Below are 21,816 nucleotides of genomic sequence, written 5' to 3' on the forward strand. Positions count from 1 at the left end.
TGAGATCAGAATGTTCTTTGGCACTCATCCTAGTCTATAGTTTATGGTCTACTTGGACATGGTACCATGTGTCTAAGACTCTACCTGGATGTCCTGGACATAGAATCACAATACCTTTGCTCCACGTCCACCGCACCTCACTAGTCAACAACTCACCAACATCCATGGTCATCTCTGTTTCTTTATAGAATCTTGGGTGTTTTTTTTTTTCATTTTTGTTTTTAAAAAGTTGCAGGCAAATTTAAAACACAGAAAAAGTGAAATGGTAAGATTACAGAAATAAAACTTTATGGCCATATGTAAATATCGGTTATATAAGGAGTTTATAACAGTCATAAACAATTCTTGGATCTTCAAATGACAAATTCTAAAGAGCTCTTCTGTGTCTAAAATATATCTAGCCATTCCTGCATTGAGAGATATCTTACTCTATCCTGGAACAAACCTCTGTGCTATTAAATCTGAGAACTAAAAGAGTCATTCCTCTATTATATGCATATATTTACATCCAAAAATCAGGTGAGAAGTGAGCTCAGCTCTTTCTTTTTTTATAAGTAATTATATTGAGACCATGGTATCTTTGATAATGTTTGGCAGATATGAAAAGAAGAATCAGAAATCTCACAGTTGATAGGTTAAGACCTTGGGTGGCCTCTCTGGTCACCAGTCCCAGATTCCACTGAGACATAGTTTTCCCAAATTCTCTGATCCATTGAGGTTGGCCTGCTGTGCACATCCATGATGATAAGCCCAGCTGCTTAACAAGGGCTTCAAGGGGAAAACAGATGACTCCTACTTTGGGATTTCAACGTCTAACAGGGAATATACAAAAACAAATTATTAACTCAGGCTTATCACAATTTGTCTGAAATGGTAGGACAGGTGTCATGTAACTATGCTGCAAAAAAGTCTGAGCGTAGCAGGCTTTTTTTCTTATTCTCCATACTATGGAAGTTTTCTGTCAGAAATGTAAATATCCAACAACAAGAAAATATTAAGTTTATGAAAGCTTATAACTCCAGATGAGAACAATGTTTGACATTACACAGATCAATAACCAAAAAGGCACAAGCTGCTTTTATTTTTGTTGCATAAGATGTTGAAGAGTGTAGTACTGAAAATTGATAAGTTCTGATGTTTTCAGTTCAGTTGTAAGAAATAGAAAATTTAACTCAACTTGTTTGAAAGTTTGATGAAATTGATGCAGATAGATAATTTGGGGGCAATAGACAATTGGTTTCCTAATGATTCTATTAGGAATATTGATATAATATATAGGTATTATGGGAAAGTGTAGTACTAGGTCATTTATTGAAGATCTTTCTGCTTTTTCATAGAGACCTTCAATATCTACATCATGATGTCTAGAAACACAAATCTTCCATCTCAGACTCCAAGTGAAAACCACGTCTGTATCATTTCAAGTCATTTCAATCACCTTCAAATCCATCAAGCTTTTCATCAGACTGACCAAATACACAGAAGAAGATAAGGGATGTAAAGGAAAGAAGAAGATGAACAAAGGGGATGGACTACAAATTGGATAAACAGCCATGCCCGTGAACTAAGGAGCCCTGGCATCATCATTCCAATTTTACAAGAAAGATATCTGCACATGGAGCTTCAGGGGTGGGCTGCACAGAGTTCCTGATGAAGCAAGGAGGTCCTAGTTCTTCTTTCTCTTAGGATTCCGCTTTTACCACTGCATAGATGGACTCTAACTTCAGCTGGACAGGCCCATTCTGTCCACTACAGAAGAAAAAAGACATCTGGAAGAAAGATCCATGATAGTTACTAATAGCAAAGGTTTTATACTGAGTAGACACTCACGTGGGAATGTCTGAGCACAAGCATGGTAGAAAGATTTATGAGGCAGAGCTGTGGAACTCTAGAGGCAACCCAAGGCACACATCAGATAGGAATTTTGTAAAAAAAAATTCTCTCCAAACACATGAAGACTGAGATGCCAGCACACATAGCGATGGCCATAGCCAGAAAGCAAAGGCATATTGGCACCACTGTAATTTGTCCATCCACCAATATGCTTCCCAAAAAACACCCATATACTTTCTTTTAGCTTTCATAAGTTTTTTGGGCAAGGAAACTAAAATATTTCATTAGTTTTGAGTAATTAATAATTAGTTATTTCACAATAGTCACCCTCATTAAAAAACGAAAATAACTGATTAAGCTGCAGGATCCTGGCTTTCAGCTCAAGCTCCTTTTAATTTTTTTTTTATTAATTCTTCCCCTCCAGGAATTGAGTAATAGAGTAAAACAGCCAGTGTTGAAATATTCACACTATGGGGAAGGCAGAGTTATCATACACAGCCCAGCATTCCTCTTGCCTGAGACATTGTGATAAAAAAAAAAGAAAAGAAAACCACGTCTGTAAAAATGCAATCCTCTCTGGCTGCCATCATCTTGACTTTGTTACCTTACCCACTTCTTGGTACACTCCTTTCATTCTCTTAGTTTAAATTTCTGTCCTAGATATGTGACACCACCTGTCCTTCTTCATGCAGACACCAGAAGCTCCCCAGTTGTTTGACTTTTTCCTAAGAATTTCTACTCATGCCTAGAATACACTTGGGGTAACTTAGGTAAAATCTTAACTGTAACCATGCCATGTTAAGCAGGTTGCTTGCTCTGTGGCTTCCATGCATCAATTTGTGACCCATCTGAATTACAACAGTCATTGGGTCTCTCTTCTTTCCTCTGAGAAGTTCTCATACAATCTGAAGTGTTAACATTGTGTTAAATAATATTCATCTATTGAAGGACACCTAGGTTGGCTCCATAGTCTAGGTATTGTGATTTGAGCTGCTATAAACATTGATGTGGCTGTGTCACTATAGTATGCTGATTTTTAAGTCCTTTGGGTATAAACCAAAGAGTGAGATAGCTGGGTCATATGGTGGTTCCATTCCCATTTTTCTGAGGGATCTCCATACTGCTTTCCACAGTGGTTGCACCAATTTGCTGTCCCACCAGCAATGTATGAGTGTACCTTTTTCACCACATCCTCGCTAACATTTATTGTTGCCTGTTTCTTGATAATTGCCATTCTGACAGGAATGAGATAAAATCTTACAGTAGTTTTGATTTGCATTTGCATTTCTCTAATTGATAGAGATGTTGAACACTTTTTCATATACTTGTTGACCAATTGTATTCCTTCTTCTGTGAAGTGTCTGTTCAGTTCCTTAGCCCATTTATTGATCGGGTTAAGAAAATGTGGTTATATATACTCAATGGAATATTACTCAGCTTTAAAGAAGAGTGAAATTATGGCATTTGCCAGTAAATGATTGGAGCTGGAGAATATCATGCTAAGCGAAATAAGCCAATCCCACAAAACAAAAGGCCAAATGTTTTCTCTAATATGCGGATTCTAATTCACAATAAAGCCGGGGGCACTAGGGAAGAATAGTGTTACCTTAGATTAGGTAGGGGGAGTGATGGGAGGGGAGGTTAGGTGATGTGAAGATAGGAAAGTTAGAAGAATGAAACAAACATCATTACTGTATGTATATATGTGACTGCATGACCGATATGATTCTGCAACATGTATACTCAGAAAAATAAGAAATTATATCCCATCTACGTATGATATATCAAGGTGCATAAATGCATTATAATGTCATCTATAACTCATTAAAACAAATTTAAAAATTTAGAAAACAAAATAATAGAGTAAATGGAAGTTGGAAAACTCTTCTCACTCTCTTACATTTCTCCCGTAACAGACCTACTGCTGGGTGAGGCCTGTCCTGTTCACCTATTGATCTGTCCTTGTACCAACTATCTGGGAGAAACATGTCTATAATGAGAAATAACCATTTCATGTCTATTTATATAGACCAATTCACTTAAACCTAAGTCTTCAACCAAGAGACTCATACACATTTGGTTGAATTACAACTTAAGCTATCACAAGATTTTAAGTTTCCCAAGCAATTCAAAGTCTAGGCAACACTGGGGAAAAAAAATGAAACCTAAATAAATCATTTGTCTTTCATTATGACTTCAGTGACTGAGTGGTGTTCTCTCCAACATCTCTTTCACCCAGATTATTTGTGAGTCAGTCATGTTAATTCCATTGGCATTAACATGTGATCACTGTTTCAAAGGGAGCGTGACCCAGTCCTAGTCAATGCCACATGAGATGGATCCTGCTAGAGGCTTCTCTGCAAGTATCCCTCTGGTTTAAGAAGGCAATTTTAATAAGAGCTGTCTCCTTTTCCTAAATTGGATATTGTGCTGCTGTGCTGGGTGCTCTGCTCCCAGCCTAAAGATGTCAACACAGGGAAGAGGGAAGGTCCAAGAGTGGATGGGAGAACTTCTAGACTCCTATGAACAATACCCAGAGGTATTCTTCCTCTGGCCTTTTTGTTGTGGGAGTAAACCTGTCTAAGAGATATGGTATGTTTGCTGCACTTTGAGAAACAAGTCGCCTCTCTGATCTGCTGAGGTGTGTTGTCCAATTTCAGCAACCGTTTTTGAGGTTACACTGCATGCCAAGGCAAGGTGTCTTAGAGATGATAAGTACAGCTTTGCTAACTGGTATCTTCCAAAGTCTGTGACCAGATAAGATGCAGTGACTTGTAGTAGAGTTAATTTGCTTTGAGGAAAGAAGTTGATAGCCCTGTCGACACTACCTAAAGACCAAGACCATTCTGTGTGACACAGCTTTGGCAATGGAAGGCAAAACCACACTTAAATCGTCTGCCATTGTGAATCTCTTTTTCTTCATTGCATGCTTTCTTTGGTGCTTTAGACAACTGACTGTTTACAAACGTGTAAACTGTTCATTCCCCAGAATCTAATGGTTTCTTGATATTTCTATGGGAGAAACTGGAGCTTTACTAGTCCAACATTTTCTCACATCACTCTATATTCTAAATTTTCAAGTGATTTATGAGATTCCTTTCTATGAATGCATCTCATTTGACATAAATATTTCCAAACATATTGTAATTAAGGCTGTTTCAGTTTTTCTTCTAATGCTAATCAAAAATCCAGCTAAGGTATTTGATAAAGTACACAAAATGTTTTTTTTTAATCTGTAGAGTATTATTATCAAAAAAAACATTTGGTGGAAGGAAAACAACAGAGTAGAGGAAAGGAATTAAGAGAAAGGAGGGTGGGGGAAAAGGCATAGGAAAGTAACTGGGGGATAAAATCTACCCTATTATGCTATTTCCAGGTATGTATAAACCACTGTATATGAATAAAATCAAATCATCTAATATATACAAGTTCATATACATCACATTAAGTAAGTTATAATAATAGTAGGAAGATCAGGAGAGTAGAGCAAGCAGATCATGGGGAGGAGGAGGACATGAAGGGAAGTCATTGAGATATGAGACTGATCAAATGTTAGATGTATGAGTGAATTTGGCATCATGAATCTCACTACTATGAATAATTATAATGTGCTAGAAACAAAGAATTTTTATCATAGTTCTCAAGAAGAGAAGTATTCCACTCTGCTCACTTCAACCTTGGCCCATCTGACCCCTCACACTTTTTCCAGGCCGCTTTTCCTCTCACCTCCTTGACAACCATCTGAAAAGTGAACCTTATTCCCTAGTTTTCAGGAGCTCTGGTCCTCAAGCTGCAGGAAGGGAGCCCTTGACCTTGATGCTTATGCTGGCCCTATGTGCTTCATCTTGCAGACCGTGAACCATTATCTGAATGTATTCTGTTTTCTGATTATTCCCTGGGCTAGAGAAACACTGAAAAATAAATACCAATTGCAACTTCCTTGGATCCTGAGAACTCTTATATTCTGCTTCCCCAGAAATGTGTTAACATCAACAAACCCCTGCTTACAAGCTAGTAGCCCAAATAGTTTTTGTTCATAATCACTCAAAAAGAAAGTAATCATAAATATAATAGAGTGAATGTAGAATCTTGAGATAAACAACTTTATTTTTTTCAAAAATTGATGAAAATTTTAGTGTCTTCCTTACTGGACTGGTGAAGATTGCTCCAAGCAGAATGTGACTTGCTAAGACACATGGGTTAACAATAGAAGTGATGTGTCCAATCAGTAGCATCTGAGTTGTCTCCTGCATCACGACCCACACGGAGGATACCAGTAGAAGTCATGACAAAGGTGTCCACATTAATATTCATCAGCAAATGGATAATTAGGATGATCAGCCCCACTAAAATGAGAATCAAAAATGTATAACAGACTCAGTGACACCATTTTTACAGGGATAAAGAAGTGACATCTACGAACTCCATTATATTTCCTGAGTGGTTGTGAAATCGGCCTTTCCTACTTTCCTGAATATAGCTTTATCAGAAAGGTAACTAAATTATTCAAATTCTATTCCCTTTTCTAGAACAGCACACAAAGAACTCACTGAGACAAGAATTCACTCATATTAATTCATCTCCCTTAGCTGTATCAAACAAAGATATCTTTCCTTATTTCTTCTTTTCAGTAAAAACAGATAAAGATTGCACCGTGGATACATATTTGTAGAGGAGGACACATCCATTTATACCATCTTTAGTATAAAAACAGGTTTAGATATTGACCAATACAAAAACTATTTTAGGGTAGAGTATTTTGCTAGCAATTTAACTTCCATTTCACTAATTCATTAATTATTTGCTCACTGCTGATCACACATGACATGGTGCTACATTCAGACATGGAAAGGATGTTGTTTATAAAGTAGACGTGCAAACCCCTGGAGCTCACTATATAATATTTACATCTCTGTACTTTAGTAACAATACAACAGAAAACCATTACTTCCAGAAATATTTAATAGGGAGCAAGAATTGCCAATTGCTTGCTACTGTCTCTTGACATTATGTTCCTCCTTTTCCTTTTTATAATTTATATTAACAATATATTAGAAATTATAAAATATAGCTTCCAGTTTTTAAGGACATATCATAATTGATTATATAATCCCCTCTCACATGTCATCACATCAATTTCTATTATAAATTAGCATTCCCTCAGGCAGAAGGGACATATATTCCTTGTTTACCCTCACTTATAACATATGTGCATTGTCAGACTCTATAACCATAAAGAATCAAGAAGGAGTAAAAATTTTTACATGACTATAATTCTCTTCAAATGATTTCTCTGCACACTTTTCCCTTGCTTTTGAATCTCTCTTTTCAAAAATGACTTAATCCTCTGCATTGAGATGTCTCCATTTTCAATCTCAAAACCAAATGTTCTCCCAACGGCCTCCACAGATGCCATTTGTCAACCACATCAGTGTCTGAGGTTTGATCAAAACTCCATTGAATGAGAGGGAAAGACTTGAAACTAAAACAAACAGTGGCCACACGTCAACCAACATTACTTACAACTCAGCAGCAAGGTATCGATAATTTCTGTTCAGGCCATCTAGTTCTTTCATGTCTTCTGCAGTCAACTCGAAATCAAAAACCTATCACACAAGTAAAAAGTATTTAACATAGGTAGACTGTGTGTTGCCAATCCTGGAAGTCCAATGAAATCAGATAACTGCAGAAACATTTAAAATACCTGAGAAGTTTATTCCAAAACTTATTAAAGACATGAAGCAAAAGGCTCAAATGGTCAATAAGTATCAGTTGAAAGTTAAAAAGAAATCACTTCTAATGCATAATGTAGTAAAACTGTACCAACAACAGACAAAGAGAGATCATTAAGCAGGAGCTGTAGCAAATAAGGCTAATGTTATACCAAGATTACGGTGTCAGGTACTTAAAAGACTCAGAAAAAGCTAGAGGCAACATTTTGAAATATGTAAGATGATTCAATAATTTCCAAGGATACTCTTTGATTTCTTTCTTTTGAGGGGGAGAGATAGGAAGGTACCGGGGTATGAACTCAAGGGTACTGAAATACTGAGTCACATCCCCACTCCTATTTTGTATTTATTTAAAGATAGGGTCTCACTCCATTGGTTAGCACCTTGCTTTTGCTGAGGCTTCTTTGAACTCTCCATCTTCTTGCCTCAGCCTCCTGAGCTGCTGGGATCATAGGCATGTGCCATTTGCCCAGCTACAGGTCAGTTTCTATATCGCATCAGTGGAAACTTCAAACTCCAATAATGATTTTTGTTCAACAATTTTTAAGTCAGGAATTCTTAAAGTACTAATTATATCCTGTTAATTCGGTTAATAAAGTCAAACGAGGTGGTAGAAAGAGGATCACTTTGTCTAAAACTGAGACATTTTAAGCATGAAAACAGTTTTCACAAATTGCTAACATGCCTAAACAAATGGATATTTAAATCATATGTAATTTCCTCAAAAATGGCAAGAGTAAAATGTTTATAATTTAACAATTGATGAATGAGGTAAATGGAACTAACAGAATTCTTTGAACTTTTCTGTGCATTTGGAAATTCTCAAAATGAAACAGAATATATACAAAGGCCTTCATGGAGAAGTTTACTGAAGAGGTTTCAAGTTGGCTGATATAAAGTCAATTTCCTGGCTGCTCAGTGGCATAAAACCAGACAAGCAGTTTCTCAGCAAGGTGGGTGAACAAACGAAATAAGGGGTAACTTTTCTGGAATTTCATATTGGACACTCAAAACATATTGTGTACTCATTAAGTTAGACTAACCAAATCAGGAATAAATCCCCAGCACCACAGCTACTGCCACAGCTGGAGTTACCAGCCAGATTGATCTCTCCATGAGCACAGAGGATAAAGGAATTAATGGAATCCATATTTTTATCTTTGTCTGGGAAGGAGGAAATCACATCTCTCAAGGTGGTGTGTGGAGGATGAAAGAATAAATCATTTTGCAGCAGTAGTGCAGGGAGCCTGCAGTTGAGGGACCTGATTCCTGGCAAATCCAAGTCTGGCCTAACTACAGGCCTAGCAAACCCACACACACAAGATAAAGTAAGCCTAAGTAACCAGGAGAAAATCTATTGTGGAGAGAGCTTTACACAGGGGACAACTGGTTGTGAAAACCCTCCTAGCTCGCCCCTCCCACTGAGATCTTGCTTGCTTCCAGGACCAGCTGGGAGAGACTCACCGGGCTAGGAATTGGAAAGGGTGGGAGATGGAGAGATTCAGTTTGGAGACTAAACCCAAGATCAGGAACCATGCAGTCCCCAGATGATATAGTGGATTAAAATTTGACTCTTTCACAACATGAGTGGAGCCCAAGGGGAGATCACTGGAGTGCAGTCTTTCAGCATGGACCAGCAAATGCTAGGCCCTATAGGGAGGGTGATTTGCAATCTCCAGGCCAATGCCATGCAGTGAAGAGTCTGGAGCCTAGCTAAGCATCAGCCCTGCCTCCAAGTGTTCCACCTCTGAGAATCCCTATCTCACCCTAGCAACACCACCCTGAGGGTGAAGCAAATATCATTATCCAAACAACCCCACCTAAGTACTGAGAAAGGAAGCTGAGAATCCTTTGAACTCCAACAGAAATAATTCTTTAATTTTTGAGATTTTTTTTCCTTTTTTCATTTTTCTGTTCAAATGTGACCTTAATGTTTCATGGACATTTGTATATATTCATATTTGGTTTTGTTTCTAATTTATAGCATTTTTAGAACCCATTATTTTTCAAGAATCAGGTTTTATGAGGACTAGGATGCTTGATTAGTATATTTCAGTTTTGTTTTGTATTATTTTATTTTTATTTTTCATTATTAATTTTTCAAATTTTTAATTTTTTTTCTTTCTCACTTATCTATTTCCCTTGACTATCATTCTTCCTTTTCCTCTGCTAATGGCCAATCTCTATTGTTCTCTCTTTTGCACTTCTTTTAATTTTTTATTCTATCTTCTCTCCTCTTTCCTCATAGTCATCACACCCTACATCACCTCTGTTCTCTCCCTTTCCACCCTTTGAAATTGTAAACACTGTAGCAAACTTACTGTTTTTATTGTATGCAATAACTGTGCATTTTATTTGTCTTTACATTGACAACATTGTAGATGTCAAAACAATAAATATTTGGATTAATGCTGTATATCATTTAATTGCTTGTTATTATTCTTTCTCTCTACCTAAATGGTTAAGTGCTGGAAATCTTCAGGGACACTATAAGTCTACAGAATAGAAACTCTACTATCTCAGATCCATACCATTATATGTGTAGACACACAAAAAACATGAAAAGGCAAGGTAAGATACTGCCCCAAACAAAGGAAGATATACCAGTAACAAAATCCATCAAAACCAGAAATCTTTTTTTAAGAGAGAGAGAGAGAGAAAAGAGAGAGAGAGAGAATTTTTTTAATATTTGTTTTTCAGTTTTCGGTGGACACAATATCTTTATTTTATTTTTATGTGGTGCTGAGGATCGAACCCAGAGCCCCATGCATGCCAGGAGAGCACATTAACACTTGAGCCACATTCCCAGCCCCAAACCAGAAATCTTAAAGAAGGAGTTTAAAATGTGTGTAGTTAAACTGATATAACAAGTAAAGTATGATGTAAGCAGTGAAATCAGAGAAAAAATACAAGTGAAAGATCACTCCAATAAAGAGACAAAAATTCTGAAAAAAAAGATCAAGGAGAAATTCTTGAAATGAAGGAATCAATAAACCAAATTAAAAATTCAACAGGGAACATTACCAACAGACTTGACCACTTAGAAAATAGTTTCAGGCAATGAAGACTAAATATGTAATTTTAAAAATAAAATTAATCATGGAGAAAAGATGTTAAGAGACTATGACAGAATTCCCAAGAAATATGAGATAACCTGAAAAATCCAAAATTAAGATTCACTGGTATAGATGAAGGCTCAGAGATACACAATCTTTTCAATGAAATAATATCAGAAAATTTCCCAAACCTAAAGAATGAGAATCGAAATCTATACAGGAGCCTTACAAGACGCCAAATATACAAAATTACAACAGACCCACACAAAGGCACATTATTATAAATATACCTGAAATACAGAATAAAAATTTTAAAGACTTCCAGAAAAAAAAATGACAGGTCATGTTTAGAGAAACATAAATCAGGATCTCAGTTGATTTCCCAACCTAGACCCTGACAGCTAGGAGGTCATACAATAATAGATATCAAGCTCTGAGAGAAAATGGATAACAGCTAAGAGTACTATAACCAGGAAAATTAAGCTTCAGATTTGACAGTGAAATAAAAATCTTCCATTAGAATTCTGATGCAATATGTTAAAAAAACTAGCTGAATATTGGAAACTCATATCATAATCATGGATTGGAATCTTTAATATTTTAAAGTACTATTCTCTCCAAATTTAGTGAGAGTTCCAGTGCAATATCAAGCAAACAACAACAATCTGGGAAGAGATTGATAAAGTGCTTCTAAATTCTTTATAATAGGTCAATCTACAATAGCCAAGATATTTATAAATGAGTGAAGAGATAGCAAATGTTCTGTGATGTAGGACAAAAAGACTGATTTTCCATGATAATTAAGATTATGAAAAAGAGCAAATAAGACAACCGATGACAGAAAAGTAGCTGGAAAAGTAATTCCTGTTACTGGGAAATTTAGCTAGTCATTTTAAAATTATGTGTGCATTTGGATTTTTTGTAAAGAAACATTTTTTTAAAAAAAAACCCTGCAATTGAGATAAATATGGAGTTAAGGACTATAAGACTTTTGTAAAGTAATGTACTAAAGGACTGTTCAGTTCCCAATGTAAGAAAAATATGCCACTCATCAACCACAAAGTAAAGACACGAAAACAACAAGAGAATTAACATTGTTCATGAAAGTATACCAAAAGGAAAAAAAAAAACACAAGGAGAATTTGGAGAACATATTTCAACAAATATATCTGTATCTGAAAAACAATATTCAGAATACATAAATGTGGTTAATTGTTTGCAAAAATGCTTCCCCAATAATTCACACCTCCCAGTATCTAAACTCCTATGTGAATTTGCAGCTTTTTTCACTAAGAGACTCTGTTTATTCCCTACCCATTGAGTCTTGTATGGTTTATAATTTGCATTGGCCAATAGAACGTGACAGAAGCAGTGATGTGCCCATTGTGAGCCTACCCAGGCATCAGAAGGCTCTGCAAGGATCCATTCACTGCCTGGGGACAGTGCTATGTGATGAGATAAAGTCTGTGTCATCAACTGGTATATGTGAATTTCTATGGATCAGAGCTCAGACACCCCAGACAACAAAGCAAGCAGGACTGAAGCAGTGGCACCACATGTTCTGCGGATTCATATGAGAATCTCTTACAAATTTTTGAAAATCCAGTGTAACTGTACGACATTCACTGAATTCAGGTTGATCCGAGGCTAATAGTCAAACATAGGATTATGAGATAAACAAGTGTTTTTTGCACTAACCTCAATATTATGGGTGGTTTGTTTCGCATCTACTCTAAGTAATGATTCAAAAAAGTTCTCCTACTTGAGAATAAAAAGATGAACAACCCATCTAAATGGGTAATACATAAACTGACAGGTGACAAGTGAAAAAAACTCAAATTGAATAAATATATGAATATTAAAATAGATTGAGTATTTGGGGAAGTGTAAAAAAAATAATAATTTGAGGAATAAAAGTCACCCAATCCAAACTCTCATTTTGGAAAATTAAAAAATTTACAAAGATGTTACTTGCAAGAATTACACAATACCTGGCTCCTAATGCTGAAACCAAATCTCTGTGCTTTATCCAACCTAATGCTATCCAGTTGCACTGTCTGTCCCATTGTAGAGTAAAAGAACACACTCTGAAAGCACCTGAAATCTTACATGCAGAGGACATGCTGCTGATATTGACTGGTCCCAATAAGATCCTTACAAGTTTCAAAGAAGTATAAATGTAAAGAACCCACATTCCCACAGCCCTCCTTTCTACCTGAATGTTCTCTTTTATTTCATTCTCCTTCAAACTCTGGGCCAGAACCACAACCCCTCGCTGCAGCTGGTAGCGGAGGGCAATCAGGGCTGGGGATCGCTTGTGCTTTTTTGCCAAGGCACCAAGAACAGGATCATCCAAGAGAACTGGGGAGCTCTGGTCAACCCTGGAAGAGAAGAAATAAATGCTAAAGTCCTGAGGTCAAGTAGTTAGGAGGATTTCATTTATTTCTGGGGTTTTGTTTGTTTGTTTGTTTGTTGGTATGTGTATGTGTATGTAGTGGGGAGAGCGGTGTTTAAGGGTAATTACTAAGGTTGAATCAAAAAGCATTTTGCCAGAGAGGCAAATGCTTACCCCTTTTTATTTTTGACACAGGGTCTTACTAAGTTTCTGAGGCTGGCCTCAAGTTTACAATCTTTCTGCCTCAGCTTCCCCAGAAACTGCAATGACAGGCAAGCACCATTACACCCACTCACAAAACATACTGAGGTCTATTTGGACCACTCTAAATAGGCATCCTCAAATGCAGACCCTGGCCCTGTAGCATCAGTGATTTATGGGCCCTTTTCAGAAGTGCAAATTCTCTCCTGTCCCTGAGATACTTGAGAGTGATCTTCCAAAATCTAAGTCTTATAGGACATTTGAGGTAAACTCCTTGATGTTCTCATTACCATTGTTTGTCTCGTTGAGTTCCAAGAGCACCATAGGCAACCAGAACAATGTTTTTTGATTTGCAGAAGTCCAGCAATTTCCTCTGGTTGTGATAAACATGACATTCTACCTGAGGTGGACAAGACAGAAAGTATCTCATTCTACAAAATGTTAATATTAATATGAAAACAAAATGCCAATAAAGAAAAAAGCTGAATTTTTTAAAATATTGAAACTTGGACTTTAAATTTTGCCATTAACCAAGATTGACCAATGACTCATGAGAATAAGTTTGAAAGACATTTGATAGATATTCTGCAGGTAACATTTGGGTAAAATTTTTCATCAAAACCTATAATCCCTAGTCCATATCTCAAGGAGCTTAGAATAATTCTCCATAATTATAATATATAAGAACAAATTCTAATTAGAACCAGTCAGGGTGGGACAAAGTGACCCAGACTTGAAAATCTCCCCTCTGCGGTCAAGAACATGAACAATGGAAACTTGGAAATCTGAAACCACCCTACTGTCAGCCAACAGTCTAGAATGTGAAGGTGGGAAGGACTACAAAACTCCCAAGAGACTCCCTAGAAAACTGGAAGCCAGGGTGGGCCTGCTGTCCCGTCCCCCTCCTTTCTGAGAGACTTACTCTCTCGATTAAGAGTTTCATATTTTGCCATTTTCTTATCCTTTGTAGTAAATTCATGCCTGCAAGTCTGAGCCACATGTTTGCAATTTTTCTAGTGTGATGCAAAAACTGGTAACCGAGGGCCACTATACTAGGCCCTTGATTTGTAAAAAAGAATTCAAGTCTAACTCCTAACTGACTGCAAATGGGACTGGAAGAACAAGTTCACTGATACAATAAGACAGTTTAGGAAAAAGACCCTGGTTCAACCATTATATGGAAAAGCACTGGGTGACTGACCATTCTGCGTGAAAAGAGCTTAAGAAACATGACAGAGAGCAACATGTGAACGAGAGTGGCATCCTGGAAAGGGGAAGAAGAATACAAGATATTTCAGAAAACCAATGGGAAACGTGAACACAGACTGGATTTAGATGGTATGAGAGACTTACAAATAACTTTACGCATAGTAATGAAATGTGCTGTGTGAGATACGATCTTCATTCCTAGGAAATGTTCCCTGAGTTCTCTAAGAGTTAGTAGTCTAGTCTACAATACACTTTAAAGAAATTTAGCAAAATATTACTGAGGTGTATGCAGATATATCCACAAAAATCTACATCTCACAGTGTTTCCCAAAGTCAACAATTTTAGATACAAGGTAGAATATATGAATGTCCTATATCATGCTCTCAGTTTCTGTATGTTTGAAAAATTTCATGATAAAAAATTAAGATAAATTAATACAAAATTATTTTCAATTATTAGCAATTATATTTTAAATTTATGGTCTCTGTTTTCCAACAACATACAAATAACCATGCCCAGAATAGATGTAATTAAACAGTTGATTTGATATCAGAAAGCATGGAAGAAAGAAAGATAGAAGGGCTTAGGCTCAGGGCCAACTGTATATTCTGGTTAAAGTTCCTGAATGTGAATTTGATCCACCATCAGAATCACTATAAACAAGTAAGTTCCTCTCAGTCCTGTTACTTTCATGAGCTCTGCTGTTTTTCCTAATTAATGCTTCTGGATTCATAAAACTGAAATAAGCCATAAAAAGGATTCAGGCTCCTGACCTCCACACAAAACCTGATCATTGATCTTCTGTTTTCACTCTTTCTTTCTCACTGCCCATTCCTGTGCACTGGACCTCTTTCCTACCCACAATTCCTGCCACTACACATTCACCCATCCAGTCTCTGGTCATCCTCCAATGCTCAAGGACAAGCTCACCATGTCCCTGAAGTCAGATAAAGAACAACTCTCCTCATCACCTGTACATCACCAAATTCCTACAAAAACTGGGCACCAAGATGCGTCCCCTCATTTTCACTAAGGATTCACCCAGCACAGGTACAATTGAGAACCCTCCACACCCTCCAAGACAGTCTTAGACTCTTCTGTTCTACAAAGACAAATGAGCTGGGGGACAGAAGAAATGGACACTTGGAGGTGGTGCAGAAACAAGGAAAGAAATGAGATGGCAGTGAGGATAAGGGCTCTCACCTGGTTGCAGACAGGCTTATACTTGAGGCCTGGTTTATTCAGGATCATCTCCAGCTGCCTGCGGTTAAAGTTGGACACCCCGATGGACTTGGCCAATCCTGCATCCTTGCACTTCTCCATGGCCTTGGGAGGAAGAGGTTGGGAAGAGGCATTTGTACAATGGACTATATCAGTATAAAGTCCAGACAGAAAAGTTAATAGGAGCACTTTTCAAGAAATGACAACAAAGCTGATGAACTGATTATTAACAAGAGAAAGATAGTAAAGATAATTGGGCACAGTACTGAGAGCCGGAAAAGGAATCCCTGTGTCCTTGGGAAATCAGACATCACTGCAGGTGGGTGGTGCACTTCTCACTGTCTCCATTTTTCTCTGCTGTTTCCCTCTACTATATTCAAGTAATTCATTCCTCCCCACCACCCTAAGAAAAATCCTCTCTAAAATATAATGATTTCTTGTCCCACAATTTCAGGAGAAAGCATGACCTGACTGTCACCCTGTGGTCCTCCTATGTGATCACTCTCTCAGGCACTCACCTCCCACACAGCACAGAGATCCACATGGTCATATATTGTTTTTCCATTTTCATCTTTTGGAAAAAGCTCTTCCCCTGGCTGGAATAGAAGTGATCATCACAGCAATCTTGCCAAATTCATATGTCCATGTATAGCAATGATGCTAGGTATATTTATGGAATGGAACATTCAAACCCATGAACCATTAGGTGCTTATCTTCCTGTATTCTCTTACATCAAATTATCTATATGTATGTATGTGTATATATATATATATATATATATATATATATATATATATAAAATTTTAAAAGATTTTTGCAGTTCTCCTCATGGAGTCTCCTACTTGGCTTATGTTACTTTTCCTGTCCCTATACATTGCCCTGTGTTAATTCCTCTCTTTCACTGGGAGGGTACATGCTTGCATGCAATTAATCACAGCAATAGTGAATTTCAGTGATGACACAGGTTAAACAATATTCCTTATCTACCTGGACACATGTGTGTCCATGAATATGTATGTGTATTTAAGATGATCATTCAAGTTTCTATTCAAGATTGATTTGATGCTGGAAGATGAAGAGACCCTATCAAATATTAATGACTATGAAGCTTGAACTGCCCCAAAGTCACATTTACCACCAATGAAAAAGGTAAAAGAAAACCAAGCAAACCTCTGGTAATGCAGATATAATGGATGAATAAACAGAGATGTTTCTGAAGATTACTTCTAATCACAAATCTAAATGGTTTCGACTTTCTATAATTCATATAAATTAGGTTTATATAATTTTACATAGAAGCTTAATTCAACCATCCTTGGTAATGATGGTCTTAGGAATGGCTGGAATTGAATTGGTTTGATGATGCAAATTGATTACCTTCATTGAAAACGGGTAATGAATCAAATACAGGTCAACATAGTCAAAATGAAATTTTTTCAGTGATCTTTCCAAAGAAGATTGCACCAGCTCTGGTCGATGAAAAGTGCACCATAGCTGCAATGGTTAAAGAAAGAAAATTGGACTGTATTAATACATGACTCATATTTGGGAAATTTTTTAACTTCATATTGAGACATTCATTTGTCTGTTGATTGGAAACTGTTGATCACAGGGAAGATATTCTCTTCAGGTCTTGGGTTTCCATTCATCTCGCCTATGCATGTGAATGGGATAATATTTTTGGTTATTATTAGCCAATCAATCAAACTATGGAAGTAAATACTCAAAAGATATTATTTTTATCAAATACTAACATTATTGAATCTCTTTATTGTGTTTCATAGAGATTGTAAACCTATTATTAGTCCATTTCATCCATTTATTTCACAAGAATTTTTTTAATTTAAAGAACTGAAGGGAAACACGTTTTGAACATTTTAATATACGGTAAACAAAAATCAAGACACTTTAGCTACATATTCTTTACTCCCCCTACAAAATTATCTTTGACAAAAACAAATGTTAAACTTGATATTCAGAATCATAAGAAATTTTAGAACGTCATCATGGAGAAAACGAAAACATAATCTGGTCATAATTCTATCTGATTCTACAGCTAATACTAAATCATTCTGCTGATTCTAGAATCAGAAAAGTATAGAAAATTAAAAGTCATAATTTGTAGACTGTGAGTAGCAATTCATAACCATTCTCTATTTTGAAAATGGATATTATATGTGAATGAACATTGTACAATATTCACATTCCACCAATAACTCATCAGCTAATTTTCATTTCTTCATATCTATTTCAATAATTTTTGCACTGTATACACAATACCTTTGAAGTACAGAATATGTCTTCTCTCTTCACAGTGCCATCTGCAATCTTGCTTCTAACGGCCAGTCCTACCTCCTCTTCTACTTGATATGCATAAGCACAATCAATATGGCGGTACCCAGTTTCTATAGCTATTTTGGTGGCCTCTGTTGTTTTACTATTAGGAACCTACAGGAACAAAGAAAAAAAAGTATTTGGAGAATCATATTATTAATGATTTCTTACTTATAGTAAGAAAGTGGGCAATTGATTAGACTGAAGGAATTTTAAATTCCAATGTTTTCTTCAGACACCCTAATTATGTGATAAGGGACTAGTCCACAGAAGCTTGAATGTCCATTTTTCTCTTCTGTAAGAATTGAAGAAATTGCCAAAGAGTTATTTTGAAAGTCATGGGCAGAAGGAATTACCTCACAAAACTCAAATTTACCCATGTCTTGTGTTAGTGCTGTGCTTGCGGTAAAAACCTCAAATTCCCTTTTCTGGGATTTTCATTGTTAATGGCAAAAAATCTCTGCCACCCACACTGCGGATAAAGTGATAATTTGCAAAATATACAAAGAACTCAAAAAGCTTAACACCAAAAACAAACCCCAATCGATAAATGAGCATAATAACTAAACAGACACTTCTTGAAAGATGAGATACAAACAGACAACAAGTATATGAAAAAAATGTTCAGCATTTCTAGCATTTAGAGAAAGGCAAATTCAAACTTCATTAAGATTTCTCCTCACTCCAGTCAGAATGGCAACTATCTAGAATACAGTAACAATAAATATTGCTGAGGATGTAGAGAAAAATCTACACCTCTACATTGTTGGTGGAAATCCAAATTGATGTAACTATTCTGGAAAGCAGTATAGAGCCTCATCAAAAATCTAATAATGGAACCACCATTTGACCCTATTATACAGCTTCTTCATATATATGAAAAGGAGCTAAAACCAGCATACTACCGTGGTTCAGCCACATCCATGTTTATAGTAGCTCAATTCACAATAGCTAAACTATGGAACCAAACTAGGTACCCTTCAACAGACAATAGGATAAAGAAAACTTAGCAAATATAAACAAAGTAATATTGCTCAGGCATAAAAAGAATTACTTCATGACATTTGCCACTAAATTGATGGAACTGGAAACACTCATGCTAAGTGAAATAAGCCAGTCCCAATAAACCAAAGATTGAATGTTCTCTTTGATATGTGGGTGCTAACAAATAACAAGGGAGCAAGAGAAAGGAAGAATAGAAGTTCAGAGAAACAATGGGGATAGAAAGGAATAGAGTAGGTAGAGGAATAAGAAAATCAGTGGAATGAATCTGCCGTAAGTTTCCTATGAAGGATGAAGACACCACAGTGAGTCACCACATCATGTACATACACAAGATTGAGTTTCTAATTAGAAAATGATATACTCCTTGTTTGTAAAATATGTCAAAATAGACTCTACTGTCATGCATAACTAAAAAGAACAAATAAATCATTCAGGTTAAAACCACTGTCTTTATGGGTGACTGGGATGGAACTGAGGGCACTGTGAAAGGATAAGCGTCACTCATCCAGTCAGCACTTACTGGACTGAATGTCCTGAGGAGGAGGAAGCCCTGCTTGGCAATGCATGTGAGGGAGGCAGGTGCTGTGGTTCAGCCTCTCACTGCTGGACCCTCCCCAGAGACCTTCCTAGATAAGGACTGATACTTTGTATGCACTCTCCAGGTATTTTCTCTGGCCTTCTGGCAACCTAAGCCACTGCCCTGGAACAACAAAACTATGAACCTGAGGGCACAATGCATATATAAACTCCACTGTTTGTACCCTTTAGGGAAAGCCCACATCCTTGTTGTTATGCAAACATGAAAAATCAAATATTCCAGATCCAGCTAGGGGCCAGACTGATAATAGGCTCTTGAACAAACAGCAGTGTTATGTCACCTCCCACCCACAACCACATCTCTATATGACAGAACTAAACACTGGCGGGTACAAACTGTATACTCTAAGGATATAGACTCACAAATAAGGAATTATATTCATTTTGTAAAGGGCTATTCACATAAGCATCAGCCTTTAAAGATAAATCAATCCCTTTTTTTGCAAAATACAATAAGAGTGACATTTACAATCATTGCATGGTCTACAAAATTTGGACTATGATTTGAAAGTTCATTTGTTAAAAAATAAAAAGGCAAATCAAACATGTTCTTTTTTAAAATTTTCAGAAGTTTCTTTTTCCAGGAAATCAAAATGAAAGTGATTCTGGGTACTACTGCCCTAGATTGATTCTATCCCTGAATTTCTTGGGTATAAGGGCACTTGGAGCAGCTCTAAAGCCCTAGTGGTCCCCTTCAATGCCACGTTGCCCTACAACCTAACCAATTCCTGTCATGGGTCTGCACAATTGTTCTCTGGATGCTTCCTTAGTCTTGCAGAAGGAAAATGTTTAAATTCAAAATTCAGGAAACTAGTCCCTTGTCACACAATAAGTGGTCAGAGGATGATGTTTGAATACAAAATTCTTTCCAGTCTAGTGAACTTGGCTCACTCCAGCTCAGAGGGTCACCTGTCAATACAACACACATGAGGGATGACCAGGAATTCACAAATACCCTTCCCAGTTTAACTTCTCAGAATTTTATATTCTACATTCAGGAAAATTTCCCACACTTGAGAGCACGTGAAAAATTCTTGCAGCCAAGGTCAACATTTTCTGTGAGATGCCGAAGACTTCTTCACAGTGCAGAGGGAATAATCCCCATCATCAATGCTATGCTTCTTGTTTCCAGGACCTTTTGCTACACAGATGTCTCTGGAACTTGCCTTTTTGGAAGGAAAAATGATTTCCTGAAGTATAAAAATAAACAGAAACCAGTACCAGTGTAAACCAAGTACTGACATTCATCTTTTTACCTAGTTGGTAAAGGGACTGAAATGTGGGGAGGTGGTGGGCGGGCCCAGAATATTAATAGATGACCACCTATCAGACAATGATATATAGAGTCATGTCTGTCCATTATCTTTTCTGTCCACAGAATAGCTCTAGCCTGGAGAAAAAGAGAAACTAAGAGTCACATAGGAAGCAGGTCACTGACAACCCAGATTGGATCCCGTTCATTTTATCTACTTTTTTTTTTTGAACCCTCAACCCAACACCCCATTGTTACCTCTGGAGGTTTATAGGTGCCAAAGCCCAGTCCAGGAATGAGGCGACCATCATTGAGCTCCACATACTGATGTCTGGAATTCATTGCCTGTGACTCCTCAGCCTAAGCAGGTTCTGCTTCTTCTTCTGCCGTCACTGGGGAATAAATAACTAGATTTCACAGCCCCAACTGCTTATATAATGGTTAACCAATTCTACTTGCTGTTTAATATTTAGCCAACATTGTATGGGAGGAGTGAGTTTAAAGCAATATTCCAGGTATGAAAAGAGAATTAGAACCTGTTCTCCTATTTCATACAGAAAACTTTCAATTAAATTACTACTTGGTGATAAAAAAAAATGTTTGTGTTTAGGAAAACTACTCAACAATACTATCATGAGTTATCAAATAAGATTGAACCATTATTGACCATTTGTTAGGCTGGAAACCTCACATCCCCATTCTTTTGTAGTTTGTTTGGTTGTGGGTTTTTGTTTTTCTTTTGGTCATGATAAAGCCTTTTTTTGCTCAGACATTATTAGGAATACACCATGCACACAAACACAAAGAGTGTTTTAAAAAGGATTGTGGAGCATTTTTTGAAGTATCAGAAAAATAATCAAATGTTAAAATGAACAAATGTTAGCCTTTTTAATTTTCTGATTGGTAAAGTATAATTCTCAAGAGGACTCAGTCCTGACAAGTATGCAATAAAATCTGCACTCACTGCAACGTTCTGCTC

The 21,816-nt window shown here is 36.8% G+C and overlaps 1 protein-coding gene across 2 annotated transcripts; it reads right to left on the bottom strand.

Annotated features, from left to right (window-relative positions):
• Positions 1–5,915: 5,915 nt before the first annotated feature.
• LOC101954502 (aldo-keto reductase family 1 member C3) lies at positions 5,916–21,258 on the bottom strand. 2 transcript variants are annotated; one of them, XM_005320321.4, is made up of 9 exons: positions 21,096–21,258; positions 17,930–18,097; positions 17,027–17,143; positions 16,167–16,244; positions 15,631–15,753; positions 13,508–13,617; positions 12,837–13,002; positions 7,357–7,439; positions 5,916–6,179 (listed from the first exon to the last, which is right to left on the bottom strand). In XM_005320321.4, the coding sequence occupies exons 1-9, from the start codon at positions 21,177–21,179 to the stop codon at positions 6,137–6,139; spliced, it is 972 nt and encodes a 323-aa protein (XP_005320378.1). In that variant the 5' UTR covers positions 21,180–21,258; the 3' UTR covers positions 5,916–6,136. The 2 variants fall into 2 exon arrangements, with proteins under 2 accessions (XP_005320378.1, XP_040133844.1); XM_040277910.2 differs by lacking the exon at positions 16,167–16,244.
• Between the last annotated feature and the right edge of the window lie 558 nt (positions 21,259–21,816).

Source organism: Ictidomys tridecemlineatus, chromosome 10 (assembly GCF_052094955.1).
Source record: "Ictidomys tridecemlineatus isolate mIctTri1 chromosome 10, mIctTri1.hap1, whole genome shotgun sequence".
Lineage (NCBI taxonomy): Eukaryota > Metazoa > Chordata > Mammalia > Rodentia > Sciuridae > Ictidomys > Ictidomys tridecemlineatus.